The 20849-nt window shown below is 45.1% G+C and overlaps 1 protein-coding gene across 1 annotated transcript in view; it reads left to right on the top strand.

The window, feature by feature from the left end:
• The first annotated feature begins 529 nt into the window (after positions 1-529).
• LOC142301487 (V-set domain-containing T-cell activation inhibitor 1-like) overlaps positions 530-20849 on the top strand; it is an 89390-nt gene continuing 69070 nt past the window's right edge. The window contains exons 1-2 of the mRNA XM_075342485.1: positions 530-847; positions 4378-4453. Coding sequence (XP_075198600.1) covers positions 4405-4453 — 49 coding nt within the window. The 5' untranslated portion in view covers positions 530-847; positions 4378-4404. The remainder of the gene's footprint in view (positions 848-4377; positions 4454-20849) is intronic.

Raw genomic sequence — 20849 nt, 5'->3', positions numbered from 1 at the left:
GTGGAGGGGATACCATCTTGCTGCCCCACACCATTGGTCTGGCGGCACTGGCACCAGAGGCAGCGGCGGTGCCACCATCTCATCACCGCAACCCACGGGTGGCATCACAGACAAAAACTATCTCCCCTGTAAATACCCCTTTTCACTGTTGTGAGGACGGGCGGTTGCTCGAGCCCCAGACACGATCCCGGATCCGAGCGCCCCGCGCTGCCCCTCTGCTGTGGAGCGACACCCGTCCGCAACAGATGCATATTGCACCTGACAGGTTCCTTTTAAGGTTTTGCTTGCATATAGCTCGTGCATGCGCGGTCACATAAACTAATTGCCAACAGAATGACAGCTGATTCAGCTCAGAAATCCAGCAGATTCCTGTACATATACATATTGTGCCCTAGTACAGGATTCCCAGCTGTAATACTTATTACGGATGTATATTGTCCTCTACACTGCTGTTTTGTGAGATAAGACTAGGAGACTGCAATATATGCTTGCATCATACTGTCTCCACCCCTCTAGAGCTCGGCTGACAGTTACCACCAACCTATACATAGGGAATCTCCCACTAAGCCTTAACCATACATTGCCTTGAAATCCCCCGTATATCTGCCCAAATCAGCTGCTGTCACCTTAAACCACAGTGGATCTTTAAACTTGTCTTTTGGAAGAGAAAGTAACTCGGTCCTACTACTTCCTTATTATACAGAAAAGCAGTGGGGTGTGCGTGCCTAGATGTCAGCACTGTAAACAGCTGGGAATTTCATCTGGACCCACAAGAACGGTGCTCTAACTTCTAGCAATCCATGAAGATTGCCTCCAAGAAAACATGAACTTCTAGCACGGTGGTCTGGTGAGTGTTATAGGATAATAATAAACTATATGCAGAGTACAGGGCAGTGGGAGTCGATTTCGTAAGTCAGGCTGCCAAACTACACAGCAAACAAAGGTGCAACAATGAAATCCACATAGAAAGAAATATTGCTCTACAACACAAGCCAGCAGATGCCAACAACTGATCTGTGCATACTGTGTTTGAGCTCACCTTAATATGTGCCATAAAGCCACAACACAGACAGAGGCAGAGCAAGACTGTGTACAGCACATGTCTGCGGAAAACTGAATCTATGAGGGGCACAGCCCAGGGGGGCAACCATACCCCTATATGTACTGAGTACAGGTAAAGCAGAAACAAAGGCCAGCACACATGTTAGTATTCGGGTAATGTTGTATAGGTGCACATATGGTATATACTGGATCCATTAACAAACAAATGTAACCTATAATAAAAACACTGCATAGAAACACTGCAGTAAGCAAATTAATTGTAACAGGTAAAAAAACTTAAGGTATTTAGTTCACATATTTTCCATTAAAAAAAGAGTAAAAGCCATCCCACCATGACAAGGTGTACCCAGTCACTATGAACCCTAAGGCTGTGTGCCCACGGTCAGTGTTTGCAGCATTTTGGATGCAGCATGGTTCAGCTGTGTCTGAAACGCTGCGTTGTACAATAAAAGCACAGTGGATGGGATTTATAGAGATCCCATGCATACTGTGTGTACAGCCCACAGCGTAAACTGACCTGCGGTGTGGCTTTCTGAGCTGCAAGCATGTCAATTCTTTGTTATGCAGTAGTAAGCGTCCTCCATCTCGAATACAAGCGAGAGACCACGGAGCTCCTAACCCTGATCGTGGGCATGGGCCACTGCAGTCTCCTGCGTTCTTCTGCGGGGTTGACTCATGGCCCCTCAGGTCAGGAACCGCCGCATCTAGGAACAGCGGGTTCTGATCGTGGGCACATACCCTAACTCTAGTACCTCGCCTCACTATATCCCAAGCAGGCCTCAAATGGACAGGACCGTGCAGGACCAGTTTCTGATTCTGAAATCTGCACTGGTCCTGCTCTGAGCCGACAGCTCCAAGGAGGATACATTAAATTTTCTCCTGAGATCTTCGCTCTCTTTAAGGCACCCTTCTAACGCTATTAACCTGCAAATTATTATTTTTTTTATTAACCTACAAATTTGTGTACGTACAGTATTTGTCTGCAATATAATAACATCTAACTTGGCATTTTCTCTTTTATCATTATACATTCTGCCCACTTAACATTAATTCTAATACAGTTGGCTTAAGACATTACTACAAACACACTATCCTCCTTTGAAAATAATTCTAATACACTGTGCCCATCTAAAGTGAATTGAAACCAACTGTGCTTTATAACATTAATTTTAATACATTGTACCCCTGATTTGAATATTAAACTGTTCCCCATGACATTATTTCTCGTGCACTGTGCCCCCACAATACTTCTGCGCTAGTGCAGGAGCCAAAGTGGCCTGTAGCCCAGTGGCAGTTCACTGAATGGTGTCCCATGGAGCCCAGAATCCTTTGCATGTCATCATCACTTGATTGTTCAGTTGTATATTTATCCTAGTGGTATGGATAAGATTGAGCACAGGGAGGACCAGTTCACTAGTTTCCATTTTTCCCAATTCGCTGAATAGATGTTTTGAGCAAAGTCATCATTGCAGATAAATGAAGACCAGATTAACAATGAATGGAAGACCACCACAACCTGCCTTGGTAAAATTTTTATAAATGTGGAGATGGCTGTAAGCTAAGATAACAAACAAAAACTAGCTTATTTTGTCCATATTATGTGGAGTCATTGGTTAGAGAAACATGTCATGCTTGGATCGGTCAGAGGCAGAAGACGAGGATGACCAAGCACCCTCTAGATCGACACCATCATTATAGACAATAGAACAACTATTGTCGAACTGAAAGAAGTAATGTGGGTCAGATCTGCCAGGCAAGCGATGATCCATAAATTGACCGAGAGTCCGTACTCAATTGACCGGTAGAAGAGGAGTAGATTAAGCTCGGCTCGTATACTTTGTTACTCTGGTATGTGTAGTGATGGTTTCAGATAGGGAACTTATTACTTTTTTAATGGTTCTATTGATTTTTTATGCAGTATGGATATGTATTATAATTATGGGGTGTTTAATAGGTATCGTTGTAATTTACTTATTTGTGACCATTTTAACATTTTTGTTTAAAATCGTTTATATCAATATTTAGAATCTGCGGTGTATCTCCCTTAAATTATAGTTGTATTTAAAACAAAGTGAGTTCACTGTGAACTCAATCACATGTTGCTATCGTGACGCCCCTGAGGCTTCAGTCGCCACAGGGTACTGCACCTCGCTTAAGGTGCGTTACTTATCCTGGATCCAGGGGTGGTCAGTACTGGTTCCAGCACACACAAACTCCTCATACATACAACCAGGTTGCCCTCCCTATGGTCAGGTTTTAAGACAGTCACCAAACATGGGGGGCCACCACCCACTAGTGACAGGGAACCAAGGAAGGAGCAGCCACTGGGGGGAGTGAGGAGCCGATACGACAGTTAGAGTTCTCCAGCAGGAGAGTAAAGGAGCAGACGGGTTTTACCGGTGGCTCTGGTGGGACGAAGGAGTCAATACAGTCGCCAAGGGAAGAGCTTCATTGCTCCCTCGGGACCGCCGCAGTGCAGGGTGCAAAATCCTTGGGTGAAACATACTTCAAGTTGGATCACCAGAATCTGCAGGACAGGGGGATTGTATGTCCCTCTGGCCACCAAAGATCCTGGAGCACAGTGCCATATAGGGTCCGGAGTCGAGATCTATGTCAAGCCACACCTCGGACCCGTGGCACCTGCATACAAGACGGGAGACAAGTCAAGAACCGGGTTCCCCAAGTAACTTCAGGCCACAAGGATCCATATCTAAAGGCGCAAGCAAGAAGGGCCCACCGCCCATCGTACCGGGTCTGATCTCCATCGGATCCGGGATCGACTGGGGCCCATCATGGCGGTGACCAGTATCTTCCAGGCAATCAAAAGAACTGTGAGTAAAACGCCTGGAACCACAGCAGCTGACTCAGCCTTTTAATTGTTTGCGCCGCTACTCCCCTCATCATCCTCCCCGGGGCCTGCTCTACCTGTGGGGAGCAGAACCATGCTTGCTGCTATGACCATCCGCCCCGGAGGACAGCGACAGCAGCGGCAGCTAATTCACTGGCCGCGTACTGCAGGTGGCATCACAAGACAATCATCCTCCTCACCCTCATCCACTACTACCCTCATCCTCTCCATTCCCTCAGCCATCCATTTTATTGTACACCTCGGGGCCATGAAACCGGACAGGGCCAGCCGTGACATCCCAGACCCGACATCACCGGCCCAGCGACGGGTATTTAACCCCTGCCCCGTAGGTACTACACTAGCCTTTCTGGCTTTACTCTGGCCTCTTACATAATGAAGTGTCATTCATGAGTAAAGTGTCCGCCCAGCACCTGCTAAATTTCAGTGTTTTTTGTTTTTACTTACAGATCCATCAGGGCAGATATTAAACCAGGATGTGTATACTTGTGGAACTTTTGCTGATTGTTTCCTTCCTTGTATCAGGTAAACAAAATGACACAAGTTTTGTTTTCAACCCCTTAAATTGACTCTGTCACTTTCAATACACCAATCAAACCACATATATAATCAGATAGTGGACTCAGTACCTATAAAAAAAACATACCCATAGTATAGACTTCACTACTTTCATTTTACATAAAGTTTTATTACATATGCAGATCAGGGGTCCTTTATGCACCCTTGCAATGTCCAACCACTCGGTGTACCGTTCTATTCCCTAAATTAAAGGGAACCTGTCAAGTCCAATATGCACCCAGAACCACGAACAATTCTGGGTGCCTATTGCTAATCCCTGCCTAATGGTCCTTGTATCTAGTAGCATAGATAAAGAGATCTTTAGAAAAAGTATTTTTAAAGCTATTTTACCGTATGCTAATGAGCGAGGGGCCTAGTCCCCTTGGCGTTAGTTCCCCTTGCCAGTCGCCCCTATTAGCATGTTAGTACGCCCCTGTGGGCGTGCTATCATATTAATGAATGCGCAGCATCACAGGATAATCTCACCTCTCTGCCGCCATCGCGTCCGACCGGGGATTTCGGCTCAGTGCGCATGACCCCGAAGTTTGGGTCATGCACACTACTTCAGTTTGAAGCCAGGATGCATACACCTGGCTTCATAGTGCGCATGACCCAAACTCCGGGGTCATGTGCACTGTGCCGAAATCCCGACTCGGACGCGATGGCGGCAGAGAGGTGAGAGAGACGCTGCGTTTTCATTAGCATGATAGCACTCCCACAGGGGCATACTAACATGCTAATGGGGGCGACTAGCAAGGGGTACTAACTCCCAGGGGACTAGTCCCCTCGCTCATTAGCATACGGTAAAAGATCTTTAGAAATAATACACTATGCTAGTGTATACAGGGATGGTTAGGCAGGGATTAGCAATATGCACCCAGAGGAGATCAGGCCTCCTGGCCCTTGGGACTGAACCACACCAATAATTGGAAAGGAAGAAAACTTAGTGTCTCTATCTGGAAACTGGGAATGAAATGATGTTCATATCTGGGGGTACTTAAAAAAGTTGGAATGTGGCAATTCAAATGTTGTTTGCAGCTGAGCAAAAGAGTGGAACACGTTATTATACCCCAAATCCCACACAGTAGCTATCCCTCTACTCTCCCTATCCCGAAATCCACCAAGTCCCACAAAGTGAGGTAAACTCGACTTGTGCCAAATCAGTGTCTCCATAGGGATGTCTACATGACCAAAAATTTGTTTAGCTTCTTTCCATATTTTAACAGCTAACACTGGTAACAGCTTACTATTAAGAGCGAGCTTCGGATCCTCCAATAAAGGCCACAGCAGTTTCAGGTTTAGAGCCTCCGCCAGACAGGATTCCGAGGGGCTGTTGGCCCCAGCCTGCAGGCAAGGGCCTAGATATTTAAGTTGGCCAGCTAGTAGTTAGATACAGGTCTGGGAGGACCTCCCAGGTTTTTCGGTCTCTGTAGCTTAGCAAGTTGCAATTTAGATCTGGATGGTCCCCAGATGAAAGAGATCAACATGGATTCTAGAGATCTAAAAAAGGATTGAGGGATCCAAACAAAGGCTATGTGCCCACGTAGCGTATTTTCATGCAGTTACGCTGTGTTCTGCACCACAGTGTAACTGCATGCGTCCTTCGTCCCCACCATAATCTATGAAGATTGTGCATAATCCATGCCCACGTTGCGTATTAGAATGCAGCGCTTCGGCTGCTGCCAAAGCGCTGCATTCTAAAAAGCAACATGTCACTTCTTTCATGCGCTTTGGATGCAGGTCCCGCTCTGTCTATGGGAGAGACTGCATCCAGAGCACATTAAATCGGCTTTTCATTACCGACTGTTTCTGCAGCCATTTGAAGCGCACATGTGCTGTTCAAATTGCTGCAGAAATTTCTGCAGGGACAGAATGCAACGTGGGCACATAGCCTAATACATGCTGGGTTATGGGTTACCTTTGATTTGTAAATATTTGTTTGGTGGTGAGAATAATCAGTTCTGCAAATGTGTTTTTTTTGTCTTTCAACAATGGACAGCACTCAGTATAGCAGGTGCAGAGGTGCCAGTAAGGAGAATACTTTTATAAAAACAGCACTTTCTAATTTAGCATCCTTGGTAATTAAGAGAATTTTATTGGCAAGACCACACATAATAAATTGTTTTTTCAATGGTTATTGTGGCATATCGAGATGTTTCAGCTCCTTTTGAGCCATGATCTCACTATCAAAGATAAAGAAGAAAAACTATGGTTCCTAAATTGCATTCACGCCATTTCTAGCTACCTTTTTGCCAGAAAAAAATGCACTCTGCATTCTACGACAGTGAGATCAAGGCTCAGGAGGAACGTAAACTTAAAAATATGTCACAGTAGACGGTGATTATTATTTGTTGTCTTGGAAGTAAAAACCTCTTCATTACCAAGAATGCTGAATTGGAGCGAGCTGTTTTCCAAAAGTATTCTTAGGCTTTATTCAGACATGAGTTATTTTGACGTGTGAGAATAACAGACCAAGTTTCATCAGTGCGGTCGGAGTGCGCGGTCAGAGTGCGCGGTCAGAGTGCGCGGTCAAAGTGCAGTTTTTCTATAATGAGGAAAACAATATTTCTCCACTTTCTCCTATCAATTTGTGAAAAACGGATGGTATCCTGGTGCTGTCTGATTTTTTTTTCCACAGCCCCATAGACTTACATTGCGGAGGTTGAACAGATACTTAAATCAACATTGGACATGTCTATTTCTGACGTTTTGTAAGAAATGATGTCCAATTTGCCTTTTTTTTTCAGTTTTGTTTTGTGTTGTTGCTACACACACACAAAGGAAATAAGAGTGTGTAAGAAAACATGTAATTGCATTAATTTTCTGGGAGAAATACTTCATTTTCTGGAACAAATTTAAACATGCCAACACTTTCGGCCATGACTGTGTAGTCTGATGTTACGAATCGGCGCCGCCATAGCCGCAAGCAGCCTGCTGCGGTTCCTGTTGCGCCCAGGCGCCAGCTGCCGTTTTTGGCCGTGCCTCGGGTCGTCCAGCTGGCTGCTTCTTCCTCCACATCTAAGTATGGAGAGGTGGCTAGTGCGCATGCGCGCCCCGATTTACCCCAGCCAGAGCCTAAGTCCACTGTTTCGCCTAGTGAGCATGCTCAGCCTAATAGTGCCATTTCTGAGGCTAAGTCCTCGGTTCAGGCTACTGAGCATGCTCCTACACTTAGTGCGAAAAGCCTCTTTGCACAGGTACTTGGACATCGTGCCGTGTCTATGTCCTGTGTTGTGCCTACTAAGCATGCTCAGGCAGATAGTCTGATTTCCGAGACTGTTGTTCAGGCTACTGAGCATGCTCAAGCACTTAGTGCATCAGAGGCTAGGTCCAGTAAGGACCTCACTGGGCATGTCCGGGAGGTGGTAGGCTCTGATAGGCCGACACACATCAGGTGTCCTGATGATTTGGCCACTCCGAACTGTCTCGCAGAGGCCCGCCCCTATGACACGACACCTCACCATTGGTCGTTAGACGATGACTGGTGAAGTGTTTGGAGCGTGGCTGCCATGAGGTCATCAATGACGTGGCGGTTCCGGATAGGCCGCTAGTGACGTCGCTGATGACATGGAACTCTGCTGTTGGACCCTGGAGGTGCCATTGCGGTCCACCCTGGGTTTGGGGCGGACCCAGGTTATAAAAGGGGCTGGAGACAACATGGAAGTGCGCAGTCTTTACATTTGCTCAGACAGAGCATACCTCCATGTTAGAGCCTTATTGCGGCATAAGCCTGTGTTTGGAAGCGGTAGGTAGGGTTAGGCGTCCGACACCCGTGGCTCAGGCGCCGGGCTTACACCTCCTACCGTCCAGTCCTGCTTGTGCAGCCCAGTGAAGTTAACTGGGCTGCTGCTGCTGCGCCTCCTGTCCGATTGTGCCCCCTACGCACACGGACAATGCACCTGCTGCGCCACCTGTCTGGTTGTGCCTCCTACGCGCATGGACAGCGTACCCCAGGACCCCTGTGGAGTTAACAGGGTGTTCCTGGATTAGGTGTGTGAATCTATTATCCTCCTTGGCTTCCCAGTCAACGCTACTGGTATGATCTCTTGGCCTGATGTGTTCTCTACACACGTGGCCATTCGCGTAGTGACCAGAAACGCTAATCGGAGGACCGCTCGGCCTGTCGTGTCTGACACACATGGCCGACAGGGCGCTGTCGCAGCGGTCTTCTTGGTCAACGCTACCTGGTCACCATCCGACCTGACGTGTTCCCTGCACACGTGGTCAGGATTGCGCCAATTCCACCAAAACGCTAACTGGGTTGTCGTCCGGTCTGACGTGTTCCTACACACGTGACCGGTTCCCAGGTTCCCTGGGTTATCTCAGAGTCATTCCGCTCTATAGTCTCAGGTACCAGCAGCTCCTTTGTCATCTGGAGCATGGTGGGCCCCGACTGGCGATTAGGATATATACTCCCTGGTCCTAATATGCCGGTTCCCACGTAACATCTCAAGAGCTGTATACTTTTATTTGCTTGTTTCTATTTGCGTATTTTGATGTTAATGATTCTCTCCCTAATAGCCATTGTTTTATCACTATTGACCTTAGTGAGTTTAGTCTGTCAGCAATCTGTTACTATGCCATTAAAATTGGGTCAACGCCTTCCTGGTTGAATCTGTCTAGTGCCTTGTATTGTATAACTAATGTAAGTAAATGTCAACTAAATATTACAATATTTCAATAAGGAATTTGTAAACATTTGGTACAATTTTTATGTTTTAGGGCCTTTAATTCTGAGCACATGGGTGAGGGTCTGGGTCCTGAGATCCCACCAATTTCTAAGCATACAGGTGGGAGTCTGGGTCATGAGAGTCCATCGATCACTCAAAAGACCTCTTAAGGCCCAGTCACACACAACGACTTACCAACGATTTCGAAAATGATGCAACCTGATAGGGATCGCAGGTAAGTCGCTGGGAGGTCGCAGGTGAGATGTCACAGTCAGATCTTACCAGCGATGCAGGAACAATACAGGTCGCAGTAGCGACCTGTATAATGATCTCAGCAGTCACTGTGACCCTGTCACACAGTGTCAAACACAGCGATGTGTCCTGCCTAGCAGGACATCGCCTTTGAAGAAAATGGCCTGGACCATTCTGCAACGACTAGAGATCTCACAGCAGGGGCCTGATCGCTGGTAGGTGTCACACATAACAAGATCGCTAACGGGATCGCTACTGCGTCACAGAAACCGTGACTCAGCTGCGATCTCGCTAGCGATTTCGTTATGTGTAACGGTACCTTTAGAAATGCACAGGTCAGGAGCGCACAGTGGCATATGTGATGCCCCTGCACTAGTCAGGTTGTCATAGGGAACTGCACTCCTGTCCTTTATAGTGCAGAACCCACCCTCCTTGGTTCCAGGTGCCACCTAATGATATTGCTAAGATCAGCATACAAATCCCAGTCACACATACACCAGTGGGTAGGTCTAGTGTAGAAAGGGCCGCCCACCTAAGAGTCAAGCAGACTGGTGGGAGGTGACAGGGCAGTCGGCTTCAGGGGAGCAAGGAGAGAGGAGTGAAGTAGTAGCTCTCAGGGGGAGAGAAAGCTGTGCAGTTGGAGTTCCAAGGACAGCCAAGCAGCAGCCCTCATGGTGTGAGGGGCTGAGGAGTAGAAGCTCTCGGAAGGTCGGACTATACTGAAACACAGCAAAGCAATATCATTGGGAGCGGACACCTGGACGGGCTCCCCTCCTGAGTGGCAGCGATACTCCAGGACTTTTAGTTTAACTACAGTCTGTATGTGTAATGACCTTCCAAAACAGCACCAACCTCATCCAGCACCACGACTACTAACCGTGAGTGTAATATTGCAGTGTATAGTGTAAGAAGTCAGACAATTGCAGGCTCAATTTCCCTGAAAGAGCCAACAATAGTGATACATGGGAAAAAAAAGTTTTTAAGAATGTAAAAAATATAAAACTTTAAATCTATTTTCCCCATGAATAAAATAGAGCAATAAAATAAAAATATATTTGGTTATGACTCATCCCTAAAAGTCAATTCTAGCAAAATATAAAATTAATCAACCAATATGGTAAAAGCCATAATGAGAAAAAATTATCAAAAAAACAAAAATGCACATTTTTTTTGTCGTCACCACTCTTCCCCAAAAAAGGAATAAAAACAAATTAAAACATCAAATATAACCCATAATAATATCAGTAAAATTGTCAGCTCACCATGCCATAAACAAGCCCGAACACAATTTAATCAATGGATCTAAAAACATTATGCGTCTCTGGAAATGGCAACAAAAGCCCAATATTACTTTTTTTTTTTTTTTACAGACTTCTGAATTTGTTTCACAACATTAAATAAAAAAATTCTATGTAAGTTTGGTACTGCTATAAAGATATGATGTTTTTACCACATAACCACAGAATAAACTCTGTAAAACCATAACCATGAAAATATGGTGGATTTGCATTTTTTCAGCATTTCATTCGACTTGGAATTTGCGTCCATTTTTCAGTACATTATGTGGAATAGGAACATTCTCTTTCAATAATACAACTCATCCAGAAAAGATACAAGCCTTCATATAGCTATGTGGACCGAAAAATAGAAAAGCTGATTCTTGGAAGAAGGGAATGGTAAAATTGAAATTGGCTGTCCTTAAAGAACATGAGACATTCCTTTTAACCCCTTCATGACATCTGTCAGGAGAGGTGCGCTCTCTCAAACGGTCTTACAGCGGTATGATCGCTCGAGCTCACATTCGGCACCAGCGATATTATCAGTGGGTGTCATCTATGTATCATACAGCCACTCGGGAACCCTGTTAATGTGGAACTATTACTGTGCTGCTGAAGATACAACACAATCTAGAAGAGGTATAATGCAAGGTGATTTAATTCAACGCATTTCGAAGTGTTACTCCATTTCTTCATCAGGAAATCCACCAGTTTCATAGCTGAAACCCTGCTGTAATGCTTTTGATTAGCGCTAGCACTGATTGCGGGCATTTAACCCCTCTGATGCCACTTTTCATAGTGACAGTGACATCAATTGGCATATCAATTGGCATAGTATAGAGTGGGGGCTCCCTTTTTGGTCTGATCGGTACAACGCAGTTGCAATTACGTTGAGGTCATGGTCTTCCTGGTGACTCCGGGCCGAAAAATGGCCTCTGGGGTCACCCAGTTATGAAGGCTTTTAAGGTCCTTCCTTGAGCAGGACCTGACACTAAAGATGAGCTAACCCATTGAAGTTTGGTTTGGTGGCGTCAGCCAAACTTTAAATTAAGTTCAGTTTGGGACCTGAACTCGATCTGAGCCCCAATGGAAGTCAGTAATTGGACAGTTTGGGGCTCCGCCCACATGAAGCCAGCCATAAAGGATCACTTCCAGGGGCGGGTGGGCTAGTTTTTCCATTTTTTTTTTGTGCACACTACATCCGATCACACTGTTGTTACCCTGAGTTTGAGCCATTCAAACACTGCAAGCGGATTGCACTGGGCTGAGCACCGAGCGTACCCAAGCACAGCGATGATCGCACAAGTGATGTTCAAACATAAAGCACATGAACTCAGTTTTTCAGTCCAAACACCAAACTTTGATTTTACTCATCTATACCTGACACGCCTCCAGCCTGTTTGCCAGTCACTGCAGATGATGTCCTGCAATATAAAAGCCATTGCTTAGCATTAGATCAGTGATCACGGTAGGGAAAGTTGATGTCCGATAACAGTGGCCAAACATAAATAAAACTATATAAATTTGGTATCGATGTAATTGCACCAACCCAAATAAAGCACTTATACCACTGGGTGAATGGTGTAAGAAATGAATAAAAGTAATCCTTGACCTGTTGTTCATTTATTTATTCTTCCTCCCATAGATCACAGTAAGGTTCGGCTTTCATTTATCCTATGATTTACACTGAGCGCTTACATCGGTTTTCCATGTAAATCTCTGAAATACGTGATTCAGGTGAAACCACTGAAGGAACATTCCTATAATGTGGCAGATGGAGTTACCTAGCACTCAGTCTGATCCAGCGGTGTCTGTCTCTTCAGTGGTACATAAAAGCCTGGTCAACCTCCGTTTTGTGCACTTCTGAAAAGGACAACTCTAAACAGAGGCCAGGCATAGTCCAGACTAATACTGAAACTTCATTATAGTAAATGGAGAATTAGATGGAAACCCTAATAAAAGTTCTCAGTGTGGAGCCCAATAAAATCTTCAAGTCAAGTCCCCACTCTGGTTTGTCATCTGTAAATGGAAACACAAGGGGCTTTCACATTACTGGTATCACAAAGGCTCTAGAAAAGCACTATTACTCCCCATCCAAAAAGAAATCCAGTAAACTCGTTGTGCCCAAATCCAAATGCCCCACAGTGTTTCTAAAGCACATATCGCATCCACATATTTTACATTTCTGTAGTGAGGAAGCCCGCTTAATTTACAGAGTTCATGTATCCAGAAGAATGAGCTTGGCACAATGTATGGGAACTACAAAGTACTGGGCACTAGAAAATACTGGACACACCAACATACTGGACACTACAATGGCAGATTTGCAATTTTTTCTCGCCATCCATTGCTGCTTGTTTCTGGAAAACACACATGGAGTCAAAATCATCGCTACACCTATACAGTGAGGAAAATAAGAATTTGATGCAATACTGATTTTGCAAGTTTTCCCACCTACAAAGAATGGAAAGGTCTGTAATTTTTAATGTAGTTGCACTTCAAATGTGACAGAATCCCCCAAAAATCTAGAAAATCACATTGTATGATTTTGAAATAATTAATTTGCATTTTATTGCATTAAATAATTATCTGATCACCTAACAACCAGCAAGAATTCTCTTTCTCAAAGACCATTTATGTTTTCTTTAAAAAGCCCTCCTTCTCTACACTCATTACCTGTATTAATTGCTCCTGTTTGAACCTGTTACCTGTATAAAAGACACCTGTCCACACACTCAATCAATCATACTCCAACCTCTCCACCATTGCCAGGATCAAAGAGCTGATTAAGGACACTAGTAACAAAATTGTAGATGAGCTACAGGACAATAGAGTTGAGCTAAGGATGAGCTACAGGACAATTGCAAGCAGGTTGGTGAGAAGGCAACAACTGTTGGCACAATTAGAATACTAAGAGAGCTAGGAGGGAATGAATGACCAGTATCATAAGTTTGAAAGGAGTCAATTCAAACGAGGACAGTTCAAGTATAACAATACAATCTTTATTAGATATAAAAAGCAGGTATTAAAAGGACTTGAACAATAATCCAAAGTTGTAGATTTATAAATAGAGACAGGAGTTAGAGGAAAAGTTCAGAGCAAAAGGCTGTTCAGGTCTGAACCATCACCATGGGGGATAGAAAGTAAAGGCTCAATCCCGGCATATACAAATTTGGTATTATAATCCTAGTGGAGGAAAATATGCCAGTTAATAAGAGAAGCATAATTACTTACCCATGGTGAAGTCAGACCAACAGCCACCTGGGGTGCGGTGGCTGTTGGTCTGACTTCACCATGGGTAAGTAATTATGCTTCTCTTATTAACCGGCATATTTTCCTCCACTAGGATTATAATACCAAATTTGTATATGCCGGGATTGAGCCTTTACTTTCTATCCCCCATGGTGATGGTTCAGACCTGAACAGCCTTTTGCTCTGAACTTTTCCTCTAACTCCTGTCTCTATTTATAAATCTACAACTTTGGATTATTGTTCAAGTCCTTTTAATACCTGCTTTTTATATCTAATAAAGATTGTATTGTTATACTTGAACTGTCCTCGTTTGAATTGACTCCTTTCAAACTTATGATACTGGTCATTCATTCCCTCCTAGCTCTCTTAGTATTCTATATTGTCCCTTGAGGGTGACCATATGTTTTTCTATCATGCTTAAAGTGGTCCTGGGTGTCCTATCTTGTTTCCTGTTGGCACAATTATTAGAAAATGGAAGAAACACAAGACGACTGTCAATATTCCTCAGTCTGGGGCTCCAGGCAAGATCTCGCTTCGTGGGGTAAGGATGATTCTCAGAAAGGTTAGGAATCAGCCCAGAACTATACTTGAATGACCTGGATAGACCTGGGACCACAGTCTCAAAGATTACAGTTAGTAACACATTCCGCTGTTGTGGATTAAAAAATTCTGCAGGGCATACAAGGTCCCCCTGTTCACGCCAGCATATGTCCAGGCCCGTTTGAAGTTCCCCAATGACCATCTGGATAATGCACAGGAGGCATGTGAGAAGATCATGTCAACTCCACTCACTGCGTTTGGAGGAAGAAAATGGATGAGTACAACCCCAAAAACACTGTCTTAAACATGAAGCATGGGGATGGAAACATCATAATTTTTTTATGCTTTTCTGCAGAGGGGACAGGATGACTTCACTGTATTGAAGAAAAGATGGATGGATAGGATCATGTATTGTGAGATTTTGGCCAACAACCTTCTTCCCTAAAGCCTGCTTTACACTCTGTAATTAATCGTGCGATCGCATTTGCGATTGCACCCGCCCCCATCATTTGTACGGCACAAGCAATTTCTTGCCTGTGTCGCACAATGTTGTAACCCCCCATCACACATACTTACCATCCAAACGACCTCGCTGTGGGCGGAGAACATCCACTTCCTGAAGGGGGAGAGACGTTCGGAGTCACAGTGACGTCACACAGCGGCCGGCCAATAGAAGTGGAGGGGTAGGAGATGAGCGGGACGTAAACATCCCGCTCACCTCCTTCCTTCAGCATTGCTGGCGGGTCGCAGGTAAGCTGCAGTTCATCGTTCCCGGGGTGTCACACGGAGCGACGTGTGCTGCCTCGGGAACGATGAACAATCGGAGCACAGAAGGACATTAGATATTTTTAAAATGAGCGACGTGTCAACGAGCAACGATAAAGTGAGTATTTTTGCTCGTTCACAGTAGCTCGTAGCTGTTACACGCTATGATATATCAAACAATGCCGGATGTGCGTCACTAACGACGTGACCCGGACGACATATCGTATTATATATCGTAGCGTGTAAAGCCCGCTTAAAGGGTACTTTACACGCTGCGATATCAGTACTGATATCGCTAGCGAGCGTACCCGCCCCCATTGGTTGTGCGATACGGGCAAATCGCTGCCCGTGGTGCACAACCTTGCTAACACCCGTCACACGAACTTACCTGCCCTGCAATGTCGCTGTGTCCGGTGATCCGCCTTTGTTCTAAGGGGGCGGTTCGTGCGGCGTCACAGCGACGTCACACGGCAGCCGTCCAATAGCAGAGGAGAGGTGGAGATGAGCGGCTGGAACATGCCGCCCACCTCCTTCCTTCCTCATTGCCGGTGGACGGAGGTAAGGAGATGTTCGTCGCTCCTGCGGTGTCACACATAGCGATGTGTGGTGCCGCAGGACCAACGAACAACATCACTACTGACCAGACAACGATTTTTGGTAATTAAACGACCTCTCAGAGACAAACGATTTTTGCCTCTTTTGCAGTCGTTTAAGGTCGCTCCAGCCTGTCACACACTGAAATGATGCTAACAACGCCGGATGTGCGTTACAAACACCGTGACCCCAACGATATATCGTTAGCAATGTCGCAGCGTATAAATGGCCCTTTAGTAAGACCATTGAAGATTGGTCGTGGTTCTGGATCTTCCAGTATGACAATGACCTAAAACACACAGCCAGGGCAACGGAGAAGTGGCTCAGTAAGAAGCATTTCAAGGTCCTGAAGTAGCCTACCCAGTCTTTAGACCTGAACTCAAAGAAAATCTTTGGAGGGAGCTAAAACTCGATGTTGCCCAGTGTCAGCCCCTAAATGTGAATGATCTGGAGAAGATCTGTATAGAGGAGTGAACAAAAATCCTTGCTGCTGTGTATGCAAACTTGGTCAAAAACTACAAGAAACGTCTGGCATCTGTAATTGTAAACAAAGAGTTCTGTACCAAATATTAAGTTCTGTTTTTCTATTGTAGCAAAAATTTATTTTATGCAATAAAATGCAAATTAATTATTTAGAAATCATACAATGTGATTTTCTGGATTTTTTGGGGTAATCTGGTGGCACAGGTGACGTGTATCTACAATAAAAATTCCATACCTCTCTATTCTTGTAGGTGGGAAAACTTGCAAAATTGTCAGTGTACCAAATACTTATTTTCCTCACTGTAGATAAATTCCCAGATGGGTGCGTTACGCGCCGAGGTGCTGTCGTGCCTCGGTCGCCTCCTGCTAGGACCACAGTCCCTCCCGTCACCCCTGATCCTCCTCGACAGCGTTCTAGTCATCTTGCCGCTCCACATTCTGTGGGTTGGACTTTTTGAAGTTCAGAGACTAAAGGCCCCGTCACACGTGTCTATATGTCGTGCGATCGCATGAGCGATCGCACCCGCCCCCGTCGTTTGTGTGTCACGGGCAATTAGTTGCCCGTGGCGCACAATGTCGTTAACCCCTGTCACACGTACTTACCTCCCTAACGACAACGCTGTGGGCGGCGAACATCCTTTTCCTGAAGGGGGAGGGACATTTGGCGTCACAGCGACGTCACACAGCAGCCGCCCAATAGAAGCAGAGGGGCGGAGATGAGCGGGACGTAACATCCTGCCCACTTCCTTCCTTCCGCATTGCCGGCGGGACGCAGGTAAGCTGTGTTCGTCGTTCCTGGGGTGTCACACGGAGCGATGTGTGCTGCTTCGGGAACGACGAACAACCAGCGCGCAGAAGGAGGATTGACATTATGAAAATGAATGACGTGTCAACGAGCAACGATAAGGTGAGTATTTTTACTCGTTAACAGTCGTTCGGAGGTGTCACACGCTACGACATCTCTAACGATGCCAGATGTGCGTCACAAATTCCGTGACCCCGACGACATCGTTAGATATATCGTAGCGTGTGACGAGGCCTTTAGTCTCGTTTTTCTCCTACTGCACAGGTGCAGACTCCAGTATCTCTTCCTGAGACTAAGTCCAAAAAAAGTCTTAGTGCGCATGAGCAAGGGATCAGCACTGTTTCCATTCTAAGTGCAAGGAATGCTATAGTGCGCAGACGTGTCACGAAGCAGCATCCTATTGGTAGCGGGTGATGTCACCAATGAAGCGCTATCATCCTATTGGTGGCGGGTGACATCACCAGTGACGCTCTTTAGCGCTATTGGTTGCGACTGACGTCAATCCCATGTAGTTTCCCATTGTCCAAGGGCTCTGGTTGGCTAGCATGCCATCATCTTAAGGGTGGAGAATACTTTATAGAAACCCCTGTAGCCCGCAATTTGCGCTCAGTCATCTTGGTCCAAGCATACTGTAGTTGCCGATGCATGTGTTCTCTTCCTGATTAGTGTTAGGCTTAGGCGCCGTGGTCTGGGTACATCTGCCAGTGTCTTGCAGTACAGCGAACTGTTACCTTGTACCGGATTGGGATATAGTTAGCCGGTTAGGCAGTGTAATACTCTCCTCTGGGCAGCCATATTCCTACCACGTGGTACTGTGCGGTTAGCAATTTCTTTTATATACAGTGTGTGTGTTTCCTATTGGTCTCTGTGAGTTAACAGTGGCCTATTACTTTACTTATTATATTATTTCAGTAGTTCCTATAAGTTAACAGCGATCTGATAATATGCATATAGTTTAATTTAAGTGGTTTCTGTGAGTTAACAGAGACTTACGTGTACCATCACTTCGCCACGGCAAGTACTACTTCTGTGGTACAGTACTGGTGTGGTGTTTAACACCGTCGCTGTACACCACTTCTGTGTCCAATTGCTGGATCTTTTGTGTTCTGCTTACTTCCAGCTGCAGTCTGTCAACAGTGCACAGTGAACCCTGACTGTCTATATAATTTCCATCTTAGTCAAAATATACAGCTACACCGCAACAGGATGTAATTTCCAAAATCGGGTCACTTGAGCGGGATTCTGCTTTTGAGACAATTAGAGACTTTGAAGTCTGCAAACTATTGTACTAAAATTTGTACTTCAAGAGTTAAATAGCACTCCTTCCTTCCCGAATCTCACTGTGTGGCTAAGCAGTACTGTACCGACATATGTGGGGTATTGCCATGTTCAGCAAAAATGGTGTGACGACCTTTGGTGACATTTTTACCAATTTCTCTGTGTGAAAATGTAAAATCTGGGGCTAAAACAACATTTTTGTGGTAAAAATATAAATATTTTTCCTCATTGTCAAATGGTATAACATTAGGTGACACACCTGTGGTGTCAATATGATCACTGCACCCCTAATTTAATTCATTGAGGGTTGTAGTTTGTAAGATTGGGTCACTTATGGGGGGGGTTCTGCTGTTCTTGTACCTCACAGCAGGGTGTGTGTAGGACTTCTCTATTGGTGAGTTCCTGGTCTTTCAATGTTAATTATAGGATAATAATGCCATTAGATTCCGTAATTGTAGCGCCCCTGAAGCCATCAGGCAGCTACAAGGTACTGCATCCCCACCAGGATGCAGAGCCTACCCCCTATCGACCCAGTACACTAGTGCCGGTAACAACCAAAAACTCCAGATAATCCCTCTTTTCCCCCATTATCCCCCATAGAATGGTACCAGGCTAGGGTCGGACCAATGGATGGCCGCCTAGAGGTGGAGCTAGTCCAGTCCACTAGACGACCAGGTGGGAGGGGCGGACAGTGGAGAGAGACAGTGGACAGAGAGACAGAGCAGGGAGAAGAGTCGAGAGGTGACAGTGAAAGAGAACCAACAAACTGCCAAGAATGTAACAGTGACCTGAGGGCCCAGACGGTTAGTTGCCGGTGGAGTATGGTGGAGTACTCCTGGAACTACGCACCAACGGGGTACAGAATCCTAGGTCAGACAAACGCTTCAGGCAGACCTGATAAAATCTGCACAGTGAGGGGACCATCAAGGACCTCACTGACCTTGAAGTTTAAGACAAAGTAGCAACGGGAGAACCGGGGACAGGACCAGAGACTCCATCCCCACAGGGTTCACGCTATCGTCATACGGACTGCTGTAGAAGACAACCAGGAGGGGAACCCCAGCCACTCCAAGCCACTGGGACCCACCAACCAAAGACAGGTGCAGTGGAAAGAAGCCACCAGGTCACTAAACCGGCACTGGAACTAAGGGGACCTGTGGTTGAGACCAGCCGGCCTCTGGTGACCAGTTACCAGCTTGAAGTGAGTAAAAGAACCAGTTACACTGAAACCTCTTGTGTGGTCTACTTTCTTTCAACACCCTTCTACTTCACCTATGCTCTGGGGCCTGGCCCTGCTTGTGGAGGGCCTAACATGCCAGCTGCCACTAACACCAGCCCAGGTAGTGAAAACTGTGCAGCAGTGGCTTCATCAACATAGCCGCAAACCGCAAGTGGCGTCACGTGTAAGCTTTATTCAACAATCCCCTGTAAATATCCCCTTTTTCAAAAAGCAGCTAGGGCACAGAACTGGGCAACGGCACCAAAGTGACATTCCCCAGTTATACACTGCCCGGGACCGAGTACCCCATAACACCGGGCGACACAAACAACAGCACACACATAGATAAGAGAAGTACAGTTGTTTTCTTTTTTTAACTCTAACAACATGTTGTCCTCAGCTTACATAGCAAATTCCTGCTGAAAGGTTCCCTTTAACCACTTCACCCCAGAGTGATTTTATACTTTTTTAGTTTTGTAATATCATCCCCTTCTTCCGAGAGCCAAAACATTTTTATTTTTCCGTCAATATAGCCATATGAGGGCTTGTTTTTTGTTATACTTTTGAATGACACCATCAATGCTGCTCCATATTGTACTGAAAAATGGGAAAAAATTCTAAGTGCAGTGAAATTGCAAAAAATGTGCAATTGCACAATTTTTTTTTTTTTTTTTTTTTTTTTATTTACCATGATCACTATATGGTAAAGCTGACCTGCCATTATGATTCCCCAGGTTAGTACGAGTTTGTAGATACCAAACATAATACCAAACATGTATAGTTTTACCTTTATCTAAGTGGTGAAAAAAAAACCCAGACATTTGTCCAAAAAAAGAATTGCGCTTTTGTCACCCCATAGTGTTCTCATTTTTGAGATCTGGGGCTCTGTGACTGCTTATTTTTTTCATCTTGAGCTGACATTTTTAATTATACTATTTTTTGATTTTGATCACCTGTTATTGCATTTTAAAGCAATGTTACAGCGACCAAAAAACGTAATGTTGTTGTTGGAATTTTTTTCTTGCCACGCCGTGTACCGATCAGATTAACTGATGTTATATTTTGATTGGGCATTTCTGAACACGGCATTACCAAATACATTGGAACCTTGGTTTAAGAGTAACTTGGTTTGAGAGCGTTTTGCAAGACAAGCAAAGCTTTTTACAAATTTGTAACTTGGTTTAAGGCTATGCGCGCACTTTGCGTCGAAGTAGTTGCAGTTCAAAAA

This window comes from Anomaloglossus baeobatrachus, chromosome 4 (genome assembly GCF_048569485.1).
Source record: "Anomaloglossus baeobatrachus isolate aAnoBae1 chromosome 4, aAnoBae1.hap1, whole genome shotgun sequence".
Lineage (NCBI taxonomy): Eukaryota > Metazoa > Chordata > Amphibia > Anura > Aromobatidae > Anomaloglossus > Anomaloglossus baeobatrachus.
The sequence above is the reverse complement of the archived record's forward strand: the minus strand, read 5'-3'. Positions and strand labels throughout refer to the sequence as shown.